The sequence below is a fragment of the Amphiura filiformis genome, chromosome 19, assembly GCF_039555335.1.
Source record: "Amphiura filiformis chromosome 19, Afil_fr2py, whole genome shotgun sequence".
NCBI lineage: Eukaryota > Metazoa > Echinodermata > Ophiuroidea > Amphilepidida > Amphiuridae > Amphiura > Amphiura filiformis.
Window position 1 is genome coordinate 54,663,172 of NC_092646.1, and position 23,678 is coordinate 54,686,849.

At 36.3% G+C, this 23,678-nt stretch overlaps 1 protein-coding gene across 1 annotated transcript; it reads left to right on the top strand.

Annotated features, from left to right (window-relative positions):
* The first annotated feature begins 256 nt into the window (after positions 1-256).
* On the top strand, positions 257-15,160 carry LOC140141502 (low-density lipoprotein receptor-like). Its single transcript, XM_072163387.1, has 10 exons — positions 257-473; positions 993-1,103; positions 5,307-5,429; positions 10,116-10,727; positions 10,896-11,448; positions 11,588-11,812; positions 12,299-12,705; positions 12,850-13,183; positions 13,671-13,806; positions 13,976-15,160. Exons 1-10 carry the CDS (start codon positions 401-403, stop codon positions 14,000-14,002), a joined length of 2,601 nt encoding a protein of 866 aa, XP_072019488.1. The 5' UTR covers positions 257-400; the 3' UTR covers positions 14,003-15,160.
* The last annotated feature ends 8,518 nt before the right edge of the window (positions 15,161-23,678 follow it).

The window sequence follows — 23,678 nt, forward strand, 5'->3', positions numbered from 1 at the left end:
ACTTGGATTCATTGCCGCGTGCAATACCTTCTAAGTTCATGTTTTGAGCGTTCGTAGAGCACGTGACAGCTTTGTTTATAAACAAACTATCAAAACCGGAAATAAAAGTTCCCACAATCATGAAGTAGTCCCACCCCCTGACTCGTCTGGGATTTTGGCACGAGGCCAAGGCATAGACCGATTTGCCGCGGAAGGAATGGTTCGATGCGACGTCATGCATACATCAATTATGCAAATCACAAAACTATGCGTACGCACTATTTGCCGGTTGTAAATGCATTCAGAAAACGAAAACTACGACACACTACGAACGTGGAAAACTAACTCGGAATACAAGCATACATTTTCACCCTAAAAACAGGCGATTTTAAAAGGAAATATAACTATTGGATTTATTCACATGGAGCTAACACCACGGATACTTTCCATAACAGTTTTAGTGCTGTTTGGATTGTGTTTTATTGAAGTAAAAGGTGAGTTTTGATCATTGTTTTGGTTTGTGTTTTGGTCCCGCCGCCATCATGGCCATGACGAGCCTTCTTGCCTTTTGGTTGGCACGCTTCAATGAATCGGTACAAGGAAAATATGGCCTCATGTTTTGTCACGCTATGTCTTTATTTCTTTTCAGATTTAGTATTTTTTGATCTAATGTACTTCCTTACTGTCTACAGTTCCGGTTTTGAGTAATGTGTACATCATATCTGGATCATAATTTGTTAATTTTGAAACAAACGTCTGTTCGACTTTACCACGTGTTTTGGTTCGTAGACAAAACCAAAACATTGGACATTCGATCTGTAAATCGCTAATAAATGTCTCAAGACGTGGTGAATTGCTTCCATTTTATGGATGAAATCAATCCAGATAATACTTTTCTCTAATTGAAAGCGCAATATTGCTTATTTTTACTTGTTTTTTACCACTCAATAGCGATGTAGTTGCATCAAAATTGAAGCCGTCTTTCTTATCATGTTATGTTTTCCTTATTTTAGGTCAATGCGGAGTTGATCAGTTCAGATGCGGTAACGGTAGATGCATTCCTAAACTTTGGCATTGTGATAACGAAGACGATTGTGGGGATAATAGTGACGAGCAAAGTTGTCGTAAGTATTATGATTGTATTTTAGTAATTGTTTCATGTTTCCCTGTACGATAACATTTCGCCTCGCCGGCCGGCTTGCCGGCTGTTGTTGAGATTCGCCATATTTGATGACATGATGAACCAGACAGACAAGGCGTGGCGATTGACTTGCGCGAAGGAGCATATAACAGCAATATTACTACATAAATTGTGCGTAGATTGTCGAAATTTTAGTACAAAATATGTCAGAAAATCTGTTGGTTGATTTGTTGTGTTTGGTTTTTTTAAATACAAGGCTACTATCGCCCACACAATCACGATGAAAATCACACGCCCTTTTCGCAAAAACCAAAACAAGACATTTCAATTCAAAACCTTTTCGCATTCCATCTTGCTATTTCAAAATTCACTGTTTTATATATTATCTTGATTAATAATGTCGTGTGTATTTTGTGTTTGAATCATAATGTTGAAGTTGGTAAAATTAATAGGGAAATCGACAGTCATATTTGGAACAAAATGTTATGGAATTGGTTAATTATTTTTAACCGGCGTGGCCGTGGGAGTCGTAGTAAAAATTTTCAGTGTTGATGTTTGCTTGGAGTGTGTGGCCGTTTTCCGGGGCCCTGATTGGCTGCCGTTACACTGACGCACTTGGACCGCCAAAATGACTGGGATATGAATATTCATATCAGTGCCTTACTCATGACATGATCGGCGTGAGAACCAATCAGATGTCCTGATTCGGGGGATGGGCTATTTGCATAAAAACCCGTATGTATTCAATATTCATTATATGAATTTAATGAGCAGGGCAACGTAAAATTGGCAATGTTTTGATTTTGAGGGTTTGTTTACTTATCCGAAATTCCGATTCACATGGGAATAAAAAATATGGGGGGGGGGGTCTTGTGCTTTGGTTTATTATTTTATTACAATTTATCAGGCCTCCATCAACAGAAACCATATTTAGCAAACCCAAGAATATTTTTATTTCCTCATATTGTGAAGTTCATGAACAGAAAATGTTTGAAGTGCACCCCAAAACATTGAATTCAAACTAGAGGGATATTTAGGGGTAGTATAATTGCTTCCATGATGAAGACATTTCCATATTTAAACTCTTGAAGAAATGCTGGATATTTCAAGTGTCTGATTAATTCTATTTGAGGCACAGGCCAAACCGAATGTTTACTTTGCCAAATTATTTGTAAAGGTGTAGTCAATGGGATTGATGACGTCAATACAACTTGCCAACATAGTTGGAGAAGAAAAAAATTATGAGCATGTAAAATAGGATTTAAAATTTTACCACTTTTGAAAATTGTATTGTGAATAAACTGAAAATGTCCAAGAAAAAAAAATAGACAAAAGCACATGCAGAGACACATGTTTGGTTATTTCTACCCATGGGAAATTATTTCAAGATGGCTCCATCTTAAAATAGAACTAAATCCGGAAACTAGTTAGATGACAAATTGGCATGAACGAACTTAGCTTTTTCCCCCCCCGTGTTATATGACCTGGCTGCTTGGTCATTGTATCCCAAAATATCATCACTAACTAAGGAAACCAAAGTTTTATTTTTAGAAAGTTTGTGATCAGGTTGAATTATTTTTGAAAAGGTAAAATAAATAGTGCCTGGGCAAATAAGAGGGGGGGGGGAGAAGATTCACAATTTGTCTGTATCCCCATAATACTAGTCACATAATTGTGCATAAACTCACAATTGCAGAATCAACTGATATTTTTTGAGTTTCGTGGATATCTATTTGAAAATGTCATAAAATTTAAAAAGAGGATGCTCCTTGAATATCACAAGATCTCATCTGGTCATTAATTATGTTTGTAAAAAGATACTGATGTTTGGACAGTTGGATCTACTTGTTCAGAGATAAAGCATGTTTGAGTTAAGATTGATAACTGAAAGATTGTACTGTTTACTATCAATTAATAAGCAATATAAATATTGGCTTCATTCAGGCTTCGCAGCAAAGATTCCGATTTAAACAGACCATAAAAGTTCACTTCTAAACCATTTGCACTGGTCAACATTTTGACATATTTTTGTAATTTTGTTCAATTGATTGTCAAAGTTAAAGTTCCAGGTAAAATTGGCATCACAGGTTTAAAGAGGATCAATCCTACTACAATTGGTGTGTTTAAAGGCTTAAAAATGCATTCTTGAGGGTATTGAGTTGGTAATCACACTTGAGCTTTATCTTGTTTGTAAAGAGTTTGAAGGAGGAACATGAAAGGCTCAAGTTTTCAAGTAGCTGTTTATTCATTATACGGTCTACCACCCATGATTTTCATCTTTCAAGTTCTTGTTTGGGACAACATTTTGGAGCCAGGCCTGTTTAAAGAACCTTTATTTCTTTGTGCAGATATTGTGAGAGCATAGACTGTAGAAGGGATATAATAATAATAGTCTTGTGGTGAGAGGGTTTTATAAAGAACATCAAGGAGGATAAATAAAGACCATTAAAATATGATCTAATCAATAGCAGTTCAAATTTTGGGATTATCTCCCAATTTTGTAGGCCTCTCCAAATTATTACACAAGTTTGATTCTAGGTTGATGCAACTCTAGTTTACCTGTAGAACAGTATTAAACTTTCCTGCATTTGAGATGCCAAAATCTCTAAACATTGTTATTTTGTATTTTTTACAAAAATAAAGTTGGCAGTTTTTCCCCTGCAATTTTTGTGTGATATTAGAGAAGTTTTATATTAATACCAACAAAAAGTTGCAAAACATGCTATTTTAAGTACCATAAATAATATTAATACAGAATACAAATCTTTGATTGATGGGCAACATAAATTTAACTTTCAGCATGGAAGTACCGTAGTAATAGTATTTGTATGAAAAGCTAAAGAATTTGGTTAACTATTTCAAAAATGTCAAATTTTAATTTGCCGTTACTTTCACACAGTGGCAAGTGCCCTACAGCTCCTGTCTCACGGTCATACCTGAGCCAATACTTTGTCAGTTCTGTATGGTCTGATTCCAAATTTGCATGATCCCCATTCATATAATTGCCATTGAAGTCCTTGTACTCAATTTGTATTTGAGTGGGTGTGGCATGGAAATGCTTGAAATTGGTTGCATAGCTAACGCTAATAATATGTATAGTAAATAGGTAATTTATTTCAATTTTATGATACCAGTATGATCAGAGTATCACCAGACTGAATGCTATTAATATTATACATTGTATAAAGACGGGAGTTTGTAATCAGGGTGTGTAAATTAAATTATATAGGCTCTTTACTGCAAGAGAAGTTAAAAATTGTGGGGTCAAATTGGTGACAATTGGGGGTCCTGGACCCAAGTTCAGGTTAGTGGCACCCCTGATTTGAAGAAAAAAAATTGCAAAATTAAAAAATAATGGGAAAAGTAAATGATGGCACTTTTGTACAGGATTACACATCCGGCCAGCAAAATGTATTAATTTGTACAATGTGGATGCCAGGTGTGTTTGTTATTGTTACGTTTTGTCCTTTCATTAGCAGGTTTTAATTACACAGGAGCACAGCAGGTGACATGTATCCAGTAGGGGGATGAAAAAGTGATCTATGCACATGGGATCTGCTTTGTTATTGTTTTGATGTTCTATATTCCGTCTCCACTGTTGTGATATTGATTCTTATCATTGATGAATGTTATAGTAAATAATTGATTCACATGATATTATGTCTGATCAAAAGTGTGTGTAACATTCCTACATTAATGTTTCATGTCTAATCACAACGTGATCATACTAATCAATACGTGTGGCGGGAAATAATTAATGTGCTTGTCCTTTTTACCAATCGGCAGCATTAATGTGGTTGTCCTTTTTACCAAACGGCAGCATTTGTTTACTCATAATATTTGTAATGCCCCAAAACCACTGACTTACATCAGTTGTGTAGTGTGGGAAATGTTATGTTCCAAATGCAAACCAAACAAGGTGTATTGATGGAATGTTGCCAATTGTCCCTGGGCTTTTATGCTAAATGACCTTATAATTTTACCTTTATACAGGTATTGGTAACATTTAATGTCAGAGCATGGAAGTAAGGTCAGAGGTTGTAAAGAAGTATTCAGCACGTTCAAGTGGATGGCCTTGTGTTGTAGTAAAAGTGAAAAATATTGACATTTTTGCAAATTCTGATTCATAATTGGAGGACATTTCTTAAATACTAACAATTATGACCCATTTTTGTTTTTGATACAGCTGCAAGAACCTGCAGTTCAACAGAATTTGAGTGTGGTGACAAAACTTGCATCCCAGGAAGGTGGCAGTGTGACGACGACATTGATTGCCCAGACGGCTCGGACGAATCTCCTGACAAGTGCAGTAAGTGTCCCCGTTTTGTACATAATTTTTGTCTTCTAGTTCTAGCATCTCCGAGGATCTTGCAAATTGCTCTGACTCTTCATACAGTTTAACTTCAAAATGTCAACACTGAACAGATAGCACCCCCCCCCCAAACAGAACCTTTGACTTGTACAGAAATGCTAAACCTGCCATATAGTTCACACAGTGTGGCACTGCTGAGGAAGTAAGAGTGGTGTGATTCATTCATGGTGTTACCCGCTCTTGCTTGATTGCTTGCTTCGTTGGCTGGTTTTATCTCGTATCCTTGATTTTACAAAACATGCCATGCGGTGGGAATGGTGTGATGTAAACCTATAGTGAGCTGAACTGCCGGTGACCTCTAATACACGCCCACTGATCAACCAATCAAAAGTCAAAGAGGCCTGGCTCAGGGATATAATATAATTAAGTTAGTTACCCAGAAACTGATATTATTAATGGTCAGAGTAAATTTGTAGTATTTTATCACAGTCCATGATTTTATAGTAAAGAGTCCATTGGAATTGGAACTGATTTGATACATGTAGTTGGCATTTTTAGTCCACTGAAAATGAGGTCATGGACATACAAGTGCATCCAAATTTATAGGCCTAAATTGTCCTGTAACTTGGTCAAAATGGATGGCATTTTACTAAAGATAACATTGTATGGATAGGACCCACCTCCTCCACTGGCACCCATTGGGTATGCATGGAATGCCAACCAAAATCTCCCTTGAAAATTCACATAACCTTTGAAGGATTTCGAACTTGGAGGTAGCTACTTCATGCAGGGAGAGATTGATTCTGCTGGGGTTATAATTTGATAACATGGACCAGTGTCTGGTTCAAGAATCAAGTAGGGGATTTGTATGGCATCACATGCCCCAAGCACAAAGCTTGAGGCAACTGATTGTGTAACTCTTTTTCATAGAACTTCGTCAAAACAGATGTTGAAGCAGTTCCTATCATGGATATGTATCTCAAAATATGAAGTTTCCATCCAAAACTGAAGAAAATTTCAGTAGTTGAGAGTAATTTGAGATCATACCAATTTGAGATGCCTTCAATTAAATTTTCCTAAAATTTAATGCAATGTTAAACCATAACTATGGTCAAATCTAGTATTACCTATTCCTATTTGCTTAAAACATGGGACTTGGGTGTGCCAGGCACGTAGAAAATGACTACCAAAAGTCCTATGCCAACTGAAACGCATTTAATATTGGAGCAGACAAATAATGCCTGCTCCGCCAGCCAGACAGCAGTATTGTGCTGAATCACTTTGTGCGCAAGGTAACATGGGAAATTCCACCGCTATTCACCACATAGTCTCCTGATCAAATAAAGCTTAGGTAAAGGATCTGGCTCTGAGCCAACTTGGTGCAGAATGCATGGTATGATGACCACTGAATAAATCCCTGTCTGATTTACTTTCCTTAGGACATTGGCCCTATAAGCCCATGGAAAAATGGGTGGCTTTTGTGAGGGAACAAAGGCCAGAGGTTCTTTCAAAGAATTAGCGTTCATTGTGGATCAATAGGCATGGCAAGAGTGATCAATAACTGCAAAAGAAAGCTTCCATACAGTACAGTGGCCTGTAAAAGAATGCCTGGCTAGTAGATGATCCCAAAATATGAAAATCATTATTTAAATTTTAAAGTGTATGGATTGGCTTTTTAAATAGGTCTTAAGGAATTTTAGTTTTTTTTGAAAGAAAGTAATTAGAAAACCTTAGCCCACATTAAATCATTCAAGGAATGTAATGATCTAGAAAATCATGAAACTATGTGGATTAGGTGTACTGTATGCTCCTTTTCATCTACAATGTAGAACCATTTCTTGAGTTGAAATAAAGCAAACTGAGGATTTTTTTCTTCAGTATCTTGCTCTACAGTATATGCATGGATGTACTAAGCCCTACAATGTACATTTCTCAAAAGTTTTCACCTAGATTTTTACCTTGGTTTAGCCAAAGTGGAACTTGAATCACTGAACTGGATGGATGAAGTGAATGAAAGTTTTGAAACATTGATGATTACCATACCAATTCAGGAAGGTGCTGCCATACCTTGAACTTTTCCTTTGCCCTGAAGTGATGATGAAAATCACTCTCTGGGTCTCAATTGAAGTTTTGGTTTTAGAAATTGCTTTTGGTATTAAACAGAGGAAGGGAGGAAATGGACTTGTTTGCTCAATTAAGTTCTGAGAAAATGGAAAGTGTTGGTTTCCTTTTCATGCCTGATTGGAATGAGTGTAACAAATGCTAGCCTCTGCAACTTCATAGACCTTTATATAACATCAGAAACATTCGGAAAACAGTGTGTACAAGTGCTGCGCGCAATGTACCGCTGTCTTCTGAAAACTTGATTTGCAAAGTTCTACATTTTGTACAGTGAATTTAGTGATGATTTAGGCCTTCATGTATAAATTTATAAATACACTAGTAATGTTGATCTTGAGAGTTCTGCTATTCAACTGCTGTCTTCAAATTCAGTTAATGATTTCATTTCCGTTTGTCAGTTCACTCACTCAGTGGGTTAAGTAATTTGTTAAATTAGTAAGAATTTGTCACCCATTTTGTTTCAAATAAATCTGACCTCTTTTTAAAAGCCTTTGTATTTTACTGGAGAGAGAAGACTTGGTCCTCTGCACTGATCATGGAAATAAAAATCTAGATAGTCAAAATTATCCAACATGATTGTAGAAAAAAATTAATCATGTTCAAAGTTTACTTGAATACAAACCTGTGCATACATTGTATGAACTGATTTTGCCCATACCACCCATTTGGAAAGAGTTCACAGAGTTGGCAAGCAAGTGTATTGGTGCGGAATAAATGCCTGAAGTGGTGAATAGGGAGGGTACTGAGGAAATTAAATTGAATAGGTTTATTGTGGTTCTCAATGGTATCATGTGGCTTTGACTTTTCAATACCAACTTGCAGGGCTTTTCATGAATAGCCATGCTTTTTTTTTTTTTTTTTTTTTTTTGAGCTTGCTTGCTGAACTGAACCAAAACGTTGTGGGTACTGTTCAAATGTTTGTTATGCTAATGGAGGAAAATGCAGAAGTAGAAGTCATAGTACTAACTAGTACACGTCATAAATGGTATGGTATGGTTAAATTTCCTTTTGCTTAGCATACCTGTTGATTGGTCCATGGGGGAGGGAGTGGTGCAAGAGGAATTATTTTATCAATGTTTTCAAGAAAAATCACCCAAGATTTGGAATTACACATATTTAAGTGCAGCTTAATGTCAGATATCTAACCAGCTATTTCAGCATGGCATGGTTTGGTGCGAACAGACTCGAGACCAAATGATTTGCATGCTCTCCAGACAGGCTTATTGAACCACCAGTCAAGCATGGCTGTTCAATGTTTTGAAATGATTTGAAGGAATTTTAATAGTACATTAATGTACATGATGTAGTAGGCTAATGCGAACAAATGTCTAATTTTATTAGGGATGCACTATTAGATTTTCAGGGGGTATGGGAATTTGAGTCGGGCAAATCAGATTTTTTTACATATCAATGGGGCAATTTTTCTTTCCCTACACAGTGATCGATTTTCGTATATTTTTTTGTGTAGCAAAGAATGCTACTCACTTTCAGATTTGAGTAGCAATTCCAAAATTGTGAGTAGCATTTTGCAACATGCTAATCCTGAATGTTCCATTTTCAGTTCAAGTCAGTGGCCAGTGATCGATTTTCAGATATTTTTATGTGTGTAGCAAAAAAATGCTACTCACTTTCAGATTTGAGTAGCAATTACAAAATTGTGAGTAGCATTTTGCTACGCTAATCCAGGTAAATCGAACACTGTCCCTACATGTAGCTCATTAGTGTGCAAACGAAATTCAAATGTTGCCCCCCATACTACACATAAAAGCCTGGCTCGAGTGGACATTGTAGGCCTACAATGTATGTTCTAAAAAAAGGCACCACAATCTGAAAGGGGTAAATATTTGATTTGAGAAAGGTCCAGTGCTACTTTCCTGTCTGGTGGAATTCAGATGACAATGCACTTTTTCTCACAACATTGCCTACATACATGTATAAAATGGGAGGGAATCTTCTTGCATTTTGTTAAAACTGGATGATAATACCAGCAGTATTTTTACAAGCAGATTCCAGGCTGGTTAACTCTGCCCCTAGTGGCAGGACCTGGTGGCCTCACACCTGCTATGACAGTTTCCTGTAAAGCAGTGGATGAACTTATGACTGAACGTGACTCAACATACGTAAAGCTATGCCACTGATTTGTGACCAGTTTTCCCATCTTGATTGTGGGGATCTGACTTATCTTGGCTTACTATTTTAATTGTAAAGTTCTCATCTAACTTAATTACATGTACTGCATTTATTTGATGAGAGAACATGTTTAAAAATATCTTGATGTGCAAAGGTTTGAAAGTGTGATCTCCTTTGGCCCAGTACTATGCATTCCCTCATGAATCTATTAGATGAATGTACTATGAGCGCCTGGGGAAACTAGTGGTGAATTTAGGGGCCAATAACCTTGGAATGTGCCCTTCCTTTTGCAGCAGATTGTATATTATTTTGTATAAAGGTCATGATCACTAATGTTTTAAACATGGACTCTTCTTAGAAAAAGATTATAGCTCCAAGGTGGTATGAGATGTCACTAAATTTGTATACATTTTTTTCGTTTGTGTCTTGCAGCTGAGAGAACATGCCGACCAGATCAATTTTCGTGTGGAAATGGTGACCCGTGCATCCCACCATCTTGGAAATGCGATCATGATGCAGACTGCCCCAACGGAGCTGATGAAGAGAATTGTCATAATCTAACATGTCGCGCTGATGAATTCACCTGTGGCAACGGAAAGTGCATCACTCTCAGATGGCATTGTGATCAGGAAGATGACTGCGGCGATAATTCAGATGAGGCGGACTGCCCATCACCAACCTGCGCTTCTGGGGACTTTATGTGTCCGGAAACCAGCACGTGCATCCCAGACCGTTGGACGTGTGATGGAGACTACGATTGCAAAGATGGAGCCGATGAATCTGTAGAACGGTGCGGAACAGAACCACCGAATGCTTGCGGCAACCGGGAATTCATGTGTAGCAATGGGGATTGTATCCATACATCTTGGCAGTGTGATGGCGACAGTGACTGCCCCGATGGCTCAGACGAAGGCCCAGATTGCCATACAGCAACCTGTGGAAGTTATCACTATACCTGCAACAACGGCGAGTGTGTGGACGGGACCAAAGAATGCAATGGCGTCCGAGACTGCACTGATGGGTCAGATGAAGCACACTGTGATCGTAAGTAATCTAATTAACACTAACAAGGGATTGATTTGGATATAAGTCTTAAAAAAGATCTAAATGATTATGAAGTGCGGAGAGTTTAACCACTATCTTTTGTTTCTGAATATGTTGAATTGAACCCGAATAATAATTGGGTGTCTTTTTATATTTTTTGTGTTACAGCTCCACCAGCGGAATGCAATAGCAAGACACACTTCCATTGCAACAGAGGTGACTGCATCGAGTTGAGCAAAGTCTGTGACGGTAATAACGATTGTGGTGACTGGGCTGATGAACCACTGAGCGGAGTCTGCAGCACCGACGAATGTCAAACGAACAACGGTGAATGTGCTCACAACTGCCACAACCTTCCCAGCGGCTACTACTGCAGCTGTAGGTCTGGATATAAGCTCGGAAAAGATAACCGAACATGCGAGGACATCAATGAGTGCAAACAGTCTCCTCCACCCTGCAGCCAGGAATGCCATAACACTGCTGGTGGCTACATCTGCAAGTGCAAGGAAGGATTCCTTTTGGGACACAACAAGACCTGCAAAGCTACTGGTCCCAACCCACTGGTCATCTTCGCCAATCGTTATGATATCAGGCAGGTTGATGTCGCCACCAATGAGTATCGCCAGCTTTTTGGTAACCTAAGAAGTGCTGTGGCCCTTGACTTTCACATAGATAGCCACAGTGTGTATTGGACTGATGTAGCAGAAGAGCAAATTCAAAGGTATATAATTTATTTTATATCATCATTCTCAAATTTGAGCTGATTTCTAATGAGTAGCAACGCTTTAAAAAAAAATCATGACAAGGGTATAGATAATCAAGTTACAAATATTTTGCATTTTGTTTTTGTATCCTCACAGAGGTCACATTCAAAATGACAGCGGCGACGGCGTAGTCATCCATTCAGAGGTGAATGTGGACACTGCTGACGGAATTGCTGTTGACTGGATCCATGGTAACCTTTACTGGACAGATACAGGAATGGATACTATCAGCGTATCGAATCTGGATGGTTCAAAATACAGTGTGATCATCGATGATGGTTTGGATGAACCTAGAGCAATTGTTGTTGACCCACGAACTGGGTAAGTGATTAAGTTTTGACTGTCGGAGAAGAAGAAATTTGGTTGCACTTGATAATACTCTTAAAACTTGATGTATTGCAAAGCACAACACTCAAACGAATTTAAAGGTGTCTGAGTTGGCCTATTTTATTGTTATAAACTTGTTCAAATACAAAGCATGCATAGCCCAGGAGTTACTTCCAAATAGAAGTCCGTTACATCTTTTCTTATCAGGCCCTATGAAAACAATGAACACTACCTACAAAGCTTTAAGCTGCACTTCCATTTGTCACCAGTGGAGGGGGGGGGGGGTATTTGGCATCTTCTTGGCATTTTATACACAAGACCAAATCATTACGTACCAAGACTGATATAGAACTGCACATTCTGGGTCCAGTTCAAAAATAATAACTTTCAAGTTGTGATTGGAGGAACCTACAATATATGTATGTTAAGAAAAATTTATATTAATTTCTTTGTCCTGCTTTTTGATTTTGTTAACTGCAGATACATGTTCTGGACAGACTGGGGTGTGAACCCAAAGATTGAGCAAGCTGGTATGAATGGAGTTGCTGGTAGCCGAAAGAGCATCGTCAACACAGACCTGATGTGGCCAAACGGTCTTGCCATTGACTACTTTTCAGAACTCCTCTTCTGGGTGGATGCCAAGATGCACACTCTCAGTAGCTGCGACTTTGATGGCATGAACAGACGAACCATCATCAACTCCAACACCTTACTACCTCACCCCTTCTCGATTGCCGTGTTTGAAGACCAGGTTTACTGGACCGACTGGGAGAAGGCTTCCATTCAGAAGGCAAATAAATTTGATGGCACCTCCAGAACGCCTTTGCTTACACACCTTAACAACCCAATGAACCTGCGTGTCATGCATCCACTGATTCAATCCAACTGTGAGTATATCAGTAGATTGCATTATATCAAACCACCATGTTAATCATTGCTAAATATGAATGGTTGTCAAACTTGTAATAATTTCAATTCATAAGCTTCTTGTGGCTCACTCTTCATTTTGCTATATAATTATGTCATTGCAGTTTCTGAAAACTTCTGTGGAAAACACAACGGAGGCTGCTCATACTTGTGCGTCGTAGCCCCACATATCTCTGACAGATCCGCCCGGTACACCTGCCTGTGCCCTAGTGGTCAAGAGCTCCTGGAGGATAGTCGCACTTGCAGTGGACAAACCCCGAACCCAGTCCTGTCAATGACCACCCTTACTCCCACCAAAGCACCAGAAAAGGCCACACAACCAACAGGTGTCGCTGCAAATGCTCACAATTCAGAGAAGACCATCATTGCTGCTGTCGTAATTGGCATCATCGTCTTGGTAATCTTCGTCATTGCAATTGCTGTATTCATTATATGGAGGTAAGCTTACAACGAGCACTTATACCATGCAGTACATCACAGCTATGTTTTGAAATTTTTAGGAGAACAACACATAAATTGAATAAAGCAAGAACTTGTGGGCGCTTAGTAACCAGTGGTGCCACCCACCACCCCCCCCTCAAAATTACGAAAATGTCCACTTTTGCAGCAGGGACTGTCCCTATTTTTACTGTAACAAAAAGCATACAAGAGCGATTTTACCATGTCCCTATTTGCAAAAATATGACTAGTAATGTATAGGAAATTCAGGAATGTCCCTATTTTCAGACTTTTTTGTCCCTATTTGTGAGGTTTTAGGGTTGGCAAGTATGCTGCTAGGAACTTGATGTTTAACATGCACAATAATGAAGCACACTTAAGATAACAATTTGAGGAGCATGCTCATCGTTGTAAAATGTATGGAAATATTTTCCCATTTATATTGAAATTGCTAACTAATTGTACTTTGCTTTTTCCACCCTCACAGAAAACACATGAACAATAACAAGAGAACAATGAACTTTGACAACCCTGTCTACAGAAAGACCACAGAAGACCAGTGTTATATACAAACAGCAACTACCATGAACTATGAACATAATCCAGGAAAAGCTTATAAACCAGTAAGTTGTCAATACATGTGAAAAAAAATCAGCTCAAATGTTAGAGTTCATATAAATTTAACTTTTGAAAAGAAAGTAGAAAATGGTCCAGTTATATGTGTGCAATGGTTGCATAACAGAAACTAATTGTTCGTTTTGGTCTGCTTTGTTTATTCTTTTCCTTCTGCAGATAATTACTGATGGTGAAGTTGCATAATGATGGTCCCTGTGCTTAGATGTATAGACTTTTCCAAGTTGAGCCTTGATGCAAGCCGTGGAAACCACATGAAAATATGCAAAATCTAGCTGAAATTTTATAGACAATATAGGTTCTGCGACTTGAATCCACCTGCCGACTTGCAATATACATTTTGTAACTAGGACCGGAAATAACCAAGATGTCAACTTTATGGGGTAATATTATAATTGTTTTCTTGTGGGGATTGTAAGCGACTGTGAATGGTTTCTGTTGGTAGCATGCCAGCCTCATCTCGCCGTTTTCACCCAGCTTGCGTGATACTTGGATATTGAGCTTGCCGAGTTGACCCAGTGGAAGATTTGTTCCCAAGAGAGGTTCAGTCAAAAAATGTCTGGCATGAGGTAATTGCCAAGGACAAGCTCCTGACTTGTTTCCACTACGTTTGCAGTAGAGGTAAGGGCCAAGATGAGCTTTAGGCCAACCTATACTGCAGGTGCGGAGCGCCACTGGAAGTGTGTACGTAGTTTTCCCGTTTGTTAGTGTCAGTAGTTTTCCCATTCGTACTCATTTTTAAGGGATGTGTTGTGTGCTTACGCTTTTGAACCATTCACAGTCGCCTAGTAAACCAAAAATTTGTGTTTTATACATAGAGCAAGGTTTTGGTTTGAACTCCTCATGCAATAAGTCATGATACATTGTTGATACTTGCGTGTGTGACACTATCTAAGTATCCATTTGAATTTTATTGTTAGTTTAGCAAGGAAAAAGTGTATTTCTATGTTACAAGCATCATGCAGTGTAGCATGTTGCTTGATGTGAATGTTCTACTTGATGCAAAAGCAATGCAAACCTCGCCACAATGGTGAATTTAAATAACAAAAAAAGCAGAAAAAAAGATTGGGACATTCATTTATTTCTGTTCTGTTGGTTGCTCTCAAAGAGCACAAGTTCTGTTTAATTTTCTTGAAAATTGAAAAAAGTTTTTAAAAAATGTTACAAAAAAATTATAAAAATTTAAAAAAAAGTCTGCTCATCTTACAATGGTTTTACCCATTTTGTAGAACCATGAGTTTGTTCCACAGACCATATTAAGGAACAATATGTAAGAAGCATGCCTAAGAAAAACAAAAAGAATGATTTATGTACATGTAGTAGTTAAAAGCCTCACAGGTGATATGTCCACTACTTTGTGTGTTGCTTATGTTGTTAAGGTGGCTGTGTACTCTCAGACATGCATGTAGTAAAAGTGCAATAACTTTGTAATTATTCGCATAAAACATATAAAAGTATACATTTTTATGAAGGCAAGACATCAATAAATCTTAATATAAATACAGATTTGGGGTAAAAACAACAATTTTGAAGAAAATCACAAAAAGTGAGTTTTTGGCAATATTTGTTAGGTACATCATAACAAAAACAATCTTTCCAAAATATTTTATTTTGTTTTTAGCTCAATCTTGAGGCTCCATTCCAAAAACGGTTTTTTATTTTTTTGATATTGGCCTTATTTTTGAGATATTGACCATATAAGGCATCAAAATGAACTTTTTAAAATTCAAAACGCCTATTTGCACAAAATGATGCCTAAAATCGGAAATAGACCAAAATATAAAAAGTGAGAAAACTGTTTCTTGAGTCGATCATGCTTTTTACGATGATCATATTTGCTTACCTATAGATGCTGTATTTATTGAGTTATCGTAGTACCTAAATCGTCATTTTACCGAGAAAATGAACATTGAAATAATGGCCGTTGAAGTTTAAAGTGGTCACATTTTGCACTTTCATCGAATCTCGCAGGAGAATGCGACAGTTTTCGCTTTTTGTAACTTATATTACGTGAACATCGGGTAAATCCACAGCCCCTTGAGAAGTTTGAGCGAAATCCATTCATAACTTGATATTTAAATCGGGGAAAGAACTTGAAAAAACCCACATTTTATCAGCTAAAACGGAGCCATTTGACCACTAGGTTTTTGTGAAATCAGTGCTTCCGTGGTGTTTCCATAAGATGCGCCACGCATGTAGATAAGCGTCGCGATTTGTGCGTTAACAAATTGCGCGACACATAACGCGATGAGTTGTTGTGCGCGTGTACCTTGCTGGGACAGCAAAGATTTTCTTTCCTTTTCAATTTCAAACACGAGTGGAATAGTGAAATAAAATCCTTAAAATATTGCAGTTGGAGTTTACAAATCTGGATTTTCATTCCTTGTATTTATAAAAAACATAACAAGGTACAAACATATCATAAAAACTCAATTTTGAGAAAGAAACAATGGCTAGAGTACACAGCCGCGTTAACATATCATAGAGTGACCACTTTGGAATGAGCTTGTCTCTGACGTGCCTGATGTTAGTGTAGTGTAGCGTAGGAAAACTTGGGAAATTTATTGAAATAAAAAGTAGAAAAATGTATAAAACATAGCAATCAAACTTTAAACCGAAGAACACTGTACGTAACTTAATGTGTAAGCCCATCTTTAGGTGCACATGTGCCTAATCTGTATAGTGTATCATATATAGTGGAATTTTTTCCCCAGTTTGGGACTTTTATTTTTTTTGCATCCTCACTGTATTTATTAATTAATTTCAAAGAAGTTAACTTTATGTTTCCAAATTGTACATAATGTGCTTTTGTTTTGATGCTTATTCACCATTACCATTAGCTTGCTTTCCCAACATGGTTATTTTTCCTGCGATGTAACTTTTTTTTTGAAAATGAAAACGCTTATTTTTGTAAATATGATATTTATAGTACAGCAGTTGATATGTGAATATTACGTGTTCAAAAAAAATTGTACAGGCCAAACCATTACATCGCTCACTTTGTGTATAAAGTTGTTTTTTCATCTACATTTTAAAAATGCAATGCTTTGAAGTTACCTTAAAGGTGCTATATTTACAAAGGGTAACTTAGGAAATAGCATAATGTTTTCAACAACAAAACTAAAAAACTCTGAAGTCATTCAAAGCTAGTTGTATCCCTCTACATTCAACTACAAATATTTATTATCGTTGGAAAAGTAAGCTTACAATTTTGGTACATAATTACAGCGATGCAATATATCCGATTCCAAATGGTATTGGTGGTGAGCAGCTATATATTACAACTTGTATAAAATAACATATTTGTATAAAGTCCAGAGATGGAAACAAAAATATTTAAAAATGTCAGTTCTTCTGGCAATCAAAAAAGTTACAAAACCCAAAAATTGCGAAGAGCAACCCAAAAATTTGAGCACCGATTCGCCAAATAACACACCCAATTTCTTTTGGGAGTGAATCTGTACATTAGGGGTGTTATTAATAATTGTCTAAAATTGATGGCTTACAACATAGAGAAATCAAAAATTTACAACTGTACCAAGTTCTGGGAGAAGTAGATACTATTATCCTTTGGAGTTAAAGTTGAATATAAAAAAATATGTTGTAAGATATCAATTTTGGAGTGGGAGGGGTGGCACACATTTGGCTGTTCCTTGCTTTTCAGATCGTCTGTGGAGTGCCAAGAAGAGCTTGGCACAGCCAAATACATGTATGCCTGTATGTATATAGGGGTTTGGAGGAAAAAATATCAGCCGTCCTGAGGTATAACAAAAATCGTAGAACGCTGAGATTTTTTTGTTGATTGTATATATGTAAATAATATTGTAAATAGTGCAAATTTAAAAGCCAGTTCAAACTTGAGACAGCTCGTACTATTTTGTATAATGTACTAAATTATAAGTTTAAAAGGGCAAAGAAGTTGTGTATAGTGGACACCAAGGCATGAAATTGATCCTATGAAGGAACAAAATCTGTGAGACTTCATAGAATCTTTTTACAAGGCCATTTGTAGGGCAGGACGAGAATTCCACAAAATGGGATTCTGTTAAAGGATTTTCTTGAATCAAAATTAATTCTTGCATGTTTTTTAAATGCATGACTACTGAAAAGTTCTGCGAATTTGTTAGAATCAACAGATTCTTCTTTGTGAATCAACTCAACCCTTAAGCAGTTAAATTCTGCACCAAAATGGCTTCTTTGTAGCCGTTTCTATTGGTTCCTACTTCCTAACATGAGTTGTCCATGGTAACCAACCACTTTGTCACTTGTTACATTGTTTTTTCCTTTGGCTGGATACAGCTTAAAAGCAAAATTTTATATTTTTGTTTTGGCTTTGGTGTAATTTTGTGACTTCTATGCACAAGTGGTACATTGTCAATGAATCATTTGTTACTGTGACATGTATTATTGTGTACAATGTTTATCATAAATGTGCCTGCCTGTTTGTGAGAAATACAGAAGTTTTAGAATTATTGTGGTTTTTTTGTTTTGTTTTGTTTAATTTTGAAAATAATTTTCCTGAAAATTTATTTTAAAAGCACTTTTCTTTTCCGTTTAATGAAAAAAGCAAACATGAGAATGTGAAAACTAAACAAAAAAAATAGAGGTAACAGCTTTGACTCAAAATGCAAACAGCCTAAATATTGTCGATAGTAATTTGAATAAGCACATTGCTTGTACTTTTAAATAAAAAAATATTCAAGCAATCTCGCATCTTTCGATGTTTTACTCAAAGGAAATTACCTCAATCATTTGTCAGCAGTGTTCCACCACCAGCTGGCTGCGAAAGCTAGCAACTTGTCTTCATCACACTTGCCGTACAAGTTTCTGCTAAACTACCTCTAGTGTTAAGCAACATAGAATTTATCTGGAATATTATAAGTGGAAAAGAACTCAACAGAATAATTTTAAATGTGCAGAAATTTAAACGGGTTGATTTCACAAACCGTTTCATTGCATGGCAAGTCCAAACGCAGCATCATAACAGGGGCAGGTAAATCCTGTATAAGAGTGATGATACGTTTGCTAGTTATTGGGTAGAGGACTTGCCATGCTCCTTGTGAAATTGATCCAAGGACATCAAGAAAGCACAGATGTAACATAATGCTGTACATTGGGACAAGCAACATTAATATAAAAAACCGGTTCAGTCATTTTGCAATCTTCTAATTTTGTTAACATGCAACTGAAAGGGTTTTGATGTAAAGTATGTGAAGTGTGTACATGTTATCATTGTAAATTTACATACAGTTAATATTAATGTCATTATATCACCTGCCATAGGTTGTTTATTTTTTCCTGTATGAATCAACTATTTATTGCTTGGACATTTTACTCAAATACTTCACCAGTAGATCATCTATGTTAATAACGTACTGTACATGTATTCTTATTCTCCATCATTGAAACCCATGAACGACCAACCTATTATAATTGGCTATGAGTAAAAGCAATGACTAGCGTTTTGCAGGAGTGATATTGTCACTTTGATTTTTCCATGTTTTGTTACCTATACCAAATTCAAAAATCTTGACAATTTCACTATGAATGTTTGAAAGAACTGCTTTTAAGTGCTTGGGTGCATGATGGCTTCTGTAAGGAATGGCTTGTAGATATTGGAATACCCCAAGAAAAACAAACCTTAAGATATGATTTTCTTTTTCATTGAACTTTTATTTTCAATTTATGTAAAGAAGTTCATTGTCAATAAATAAAAAAAATACTGCAATTTAAGTGTGCTTTTAAAGTATATACGAGCAATATGTGTGACGAATAGCATGCCTATGTACGGAAAGCTGATATTATGAGGTATCAACTTCTCCATGCTGCAAAACGAAATATCTTTTGTATTTATTATAATACAGACCAGGTTTGTCGAACCTTGATGACCTTTTTGAACAGTGCACTTTCTGAACTTTTTTTTTGCTCTGTAAATTTAATACTTATGAAGAGATTTAGTGATTTTTTTTTTTTGAAAGTATTTCATTGGTGTTCTTGCTGTACTTTTTCCCCCTTGGGGCTGGGGTGAATTGAATCTTTGGGAAATCTAATGTTGGTTTGTGCCAATCTTTTCCATATATTAGCATGTAGGGGGGCATGATAATTGAACAAGAGATTGTTCGTTTTCCTTTTTGGAAGTTAGTACACATTCGAAGCCAGAAGTTGACCGAGTTCCTTGTGCTTTTCACATCGGAAAGAAAAACGAGGAAACTTGTCTACAATGGCCCAACTATTTTTGGAATTGGGAGCATTCTTAACTATAAAGGTGTATGACTTCATGATGGTTAATGTTATAAATATTACTATTTATATGTATCTCAAATGAAATAGTTAATGGGGACTTTTCTGTAAGGGGGCTATTTCATTATAAATGACAACATTGAGTCCCAAAAGGGGTCAAAATTCAAACTCATTTATTTCATGCAAATTCATTATCATTTCAAAGTTCAGATGGTGTGTCAATAATTCTCAAAATATTAGAGCGTCAAACCCTCAGGAACCATTAAAAAAATTAAATTGAATTTTTGCTGTGTTAAAACATAGCTGCCGTCTGGAGGGGACATTTTTTTAAACAATTTAATACACAACTTTGAAAGAGTATATGTAACCAACATTGGGTTCATACTTATTCATATTTAGTCTGTAATAATTGTTGTATGTTCCTTTACACTTCAGTGTCTTAAATATGCCAGTTTCAATATAAAACAATTAGTAAATTGATACTAATCCAGATAAATGGTGCAAAATTACTACATATTTTAAGGATAAACTTTATCTTCACATGAAAAATTCATGAAATAGTCATTTTGTCCTGCCCAATAGCTACACTGATGCATAAGTGAGTATTCTGCGTCAATCTGTTGTACTAGTCATGGAAAACCTAAAATAAAAGACTCCTCCTGTGTCATTTGTTCTGGATAGGACACATTTTTTAACACATAATAAAGCATACTTTAACTTTAGAAATAGCTGCATCAATATTATTGCATCAATATTATTGCATAAAAGATCCCCAGCATTTAAAATCCACTACAAACAGGGTTAATATTCTGGTTAAATTAGGAATATTGCAATTTTTAGCTAACCAAGTTCAATGCAGAATAATATCATATGTGTTCTCAACAACTGGACAATAATTTGAACACTAAAGTGGTTTGTAAGCATAATTTGCAATAAAATGCAAAAATTTCTTGTGGGTTTGGCTCTTTGAAATTTTTATTTTTAGTTTGTTTACCAATTCATGGAAATGACATAATTGTGCTGGAGAGGACATTTGTTAAATTGCAAACAGAATCGTGGATACAGGCTTGCAAAATGCAACAAATACCAAATCATGTGCCACCTTGGTAGAAGGAAGACCACTCTTCCTCTACAAATTTCACATTCTATGATATAATCCTTCTTATTTCAACAATTAGTAATTAACTTCAGTTCTGGAGAGGACAAATTTTTAACGCGGAACTGTGGTATCAAGAACAAGTGGTCTACTGTATGTAAAATAAATGAATTCCTCAATCAGTGCCCTGTCCCATCAATTGGTAATATAACACAGATTATACAGGTAGGGTAAGGGTTTATATTTCCTCTTTAATGTTAACAAAAATGGAGGCATGAATTGGAGAGGACACTCATTTTTTTATTTAACATAAAATGCCAATTTTGCAAGAATCTACGTAATTTTAACATTTTTGCACCAATTTTCACCATTCAACTTGCATGATGTTCCACACATATCATATTTTCATTGCAACAAGCACATTGCCATAGAATGTACCTAATTTTTCAAAGAATTAATTCAGAATACATGGGCAAAATGAAATGGGACTCCAAAATTGGGTTAAAATGTACCTTTTGGCAATTTTTTTACAAAAAATAGACAGAATTCTGTAAAAATGCCTATGTAGCTTGTAGCTTGTTGCATACTTAGAATTAAGTTAATAACACTGCATTATCACCCTAATTATATCAACTAGATATGATAAAAGCCATTTTTGTGAACGTGTCATTTATAATGAAATAGCCCAAGGAGCCCAGTGTGTAGTAAGTAGTCTCAATTTGTTCTGTAAAAACAGTATCACTAACATTTTGCTGATTTGTAAAATTGAATATATTCAACTAGAAAAATAACTTATTGTTTAGTCAACAACATTCCACCTTTTTGATGGATTTACAATATGCTAGTATAATTTATAATTGTGCAAGCATGATTTTGTTTAAAAAAGAAATTATATTTTATACTTACCAAAAAAAATTGCAAAATTTTCAAATTGGCATTAGAGTTGTGGTCGAATTTTTTTCGTGCATGATCCTTAAATAGTTTTCATGTCCAAATAGAAAACCCAATTTGGTGTGCCCTTGGTGTAAGATAAATGAGTTTTGACTAGTATAAAGACTCCATTGAGGAATTGAGTAACTCATGGAATAAAGCTTTATAATCTTTCAATAGAAGATTTCTGTGCTAGGCTATATATTCTGTGTAGTTTTACACCAAGGATACCCAAAAACAAAAAAAAAGATCCTGAATTACACTGGAAGCAGGTCTATTTTTTCTGTCTAGGACATTTGAGCAATACACTTTATAACTTCCAAGTGGACATTTCTGTTCGTCAAAACATCAGGTGTTTTTTTTTTACTTAAAATATTAGTTTCTCAGTTCCTGTCCATAGATGCTCTTCAAAAGTTGTATCTAGGAATTGATGAATTAATAATAATACCAACAAATTGGTATGGATGTTTTGGAAGCAACAGACGGGGTTGCTCAAATGCCCACATTTGGTTGGTTGGTGAAAGTGTAGGGTTCCAAGTATATTTCTTGCTTTGTACTGACAATGAAATCTGTAAGCCCCATGGCTATTTTGAAATGCATTGTATATTTTGTAAGCTTTGCTGTTGTGTTAACCCATACAGCTGAGTCCGAGATGAAATAAAAATTTGGATTTCCAAATTTATTGAAACAAGAATAAATAATGTGTTTGTGTTTATTTTGTTATTATGAGTCTGAAATATTAAAGCAGGCAGTGGCACTTCCTTGATTAAAGTAAAGTGATCATTTCGTTATGCGAGTTAATTTCAGTTTATACGGAATTGGAAATGTTTAGCGTCTGATGTATTTCACACTGATACTGGTAGTTACGTCAGCAAATCCAAAACTATTCAACCGACCCGGATTTTCACGGAAATAGAAGCAGCTAATCTTTTATATTAAGTGTACCAATAAGTGGACCTTTTGAGGCCAGGAACAGGAAATAAATTTCAAATAAGCATGGAACAGGCGAAAAGTGGATGACGTTTTAGTAGACCTTTTAACTCTTTAAAAAACGTTCTAAGAATTGCGCGTAATATTTTGATCCCATTGACATGGCCTACATTACAATATTATTTGCATTTTAAAACTTTTATGGACCACCAAAAGGTTAGATGACTAGGCGTGGCATGATGTACGATGGAGTCGGGAGTCTTTCGACTAAAACATCCGTTTATTTATCAGTGCCGATTTATCACTCGGCTGACTAGCGTGACTATAACAAAGTTGTTGTTTTTATCTAAAAATGTTCGGGCGCGTCATTTGATTCCCATGGGAAGTTTGGGAGTTTTGTCAATATTGTTCCCACAATACAATCCCCGCAGATTAGCGAGACGGGGAAAATCGCCCAGTGATGGGTAACAAACAATTCCCCCACCCAACTCGTTAAGATTTGTAAATGAAAAGATTTTACCGTCTTCGGCGGCGAAATAAATGCACTACACAAACTCAAATGAATCGGCAGAAATCGCTCCAACTATGGTCAAAAATTAACCCGACCTGAGTGAAAGTGACTATCCCCGATTCATAAACTAATTTTGACGGAAATAAGTTGAAGCT